The sequence below is a fragment of the Galeopterus variegatus genome, unplaced genomic scaffold (genome assembly GCF_000696425.1).
Source record: "Galeopterus variegatus unplaced genomic scaffold, G_variegatus-3.0.2 Scaffold2916, whole genome shotgun sequence".
In the NCBI taxonomy this organism is placed as follows: Eukaryota; Metazoa; Chordata; class Mammalia; order Dermoptera; family Cynocephalidae; genus Galeopterus; species Galeopterus variegatus.
In genome coordinates, this window is record NW_007729027.1 from 91,044 (window position 1) to 91,729 (window position 686).

Consider the following 686-nt stretch of genomic DNA (forward strand, 5'->3'; position numbering starts at 1 on the left):
GCACTGTTTTCTAGAAGGAAATTCACTCCTTACTGAAGCTATTTATTGAGCCAATATGGCTGGTTAACATTTTCACTAGTATAAAGTAACCCAGTGCAGGACTCTCAAACTACATTGGTTGAAACCAAGCACACAGTCAGGCTGCGATTGGTGCTGCCGAGCCTACGCTGAAAGCCACCTGTCCCCATCTTCTGGATGTGAGGACCACCCCAATTTCATCCCAGGGGTCATGTCCATTCTTCCCATACTGCAACTGTCTAGCATTATACAAGGTACCCTGCTGCTTACCCACTTAAACTACTCAAGTTGATTAGAAAAACTCGTTTAAAAAAAAAGGAAAAAAGGCTTCGCGTTATCTCATCCAGGCTGCCCGCCCTAGCCCCCCAACTGGAGGCATGCCGGGTGGGGGAATGGGTGGGGGCACAGGTGGCTGTCCTCCAGGGGGGACAGCAGGAGGAGGGTAGCTAGCTGGCGGCAGGCCCAAGCCTGGAGGAGGGTGAGGAGGAACTGCATGGGTGGGGGGCAGGCGAGGGGGTGGGGGTGGGAAGTTGGGGTTGTAGGTGGGTGGAGGTGGTGGGTAGACGGGCTGGAGAGGGTCAGATGGGGCCTCCTGCAGGGGGAACCTGGGGGCCTGCAGCTGAGGTTGACTCCCAGCTCTGCCACTAGCAGGGTGACACTGGGTGACA

General features: G+C 55.4%; 1 protein-coding gene across 1 annotated transcript in view; it reads right to left on the reverse strand.

The window, feature by feature from the left end:
• Nucleotides 1-352: 352 nt before the first annotated feature.
• The window catches only part of CCNK (cyclin K), an 18,279-nt gene continuing 17,945 nt past the window's right edge, over nucleotides 353-686 (reverse strand). Inside the window, exon 9 of the mRNA XM_008583448.1 lies at nucleotides 353-676. Coding sequence (XP_008581670.1) covers nucleotides 353-676 — 324 coding nt within the window. The remainder of the gene's footprint in view (nucleotides 677-686) is intronic.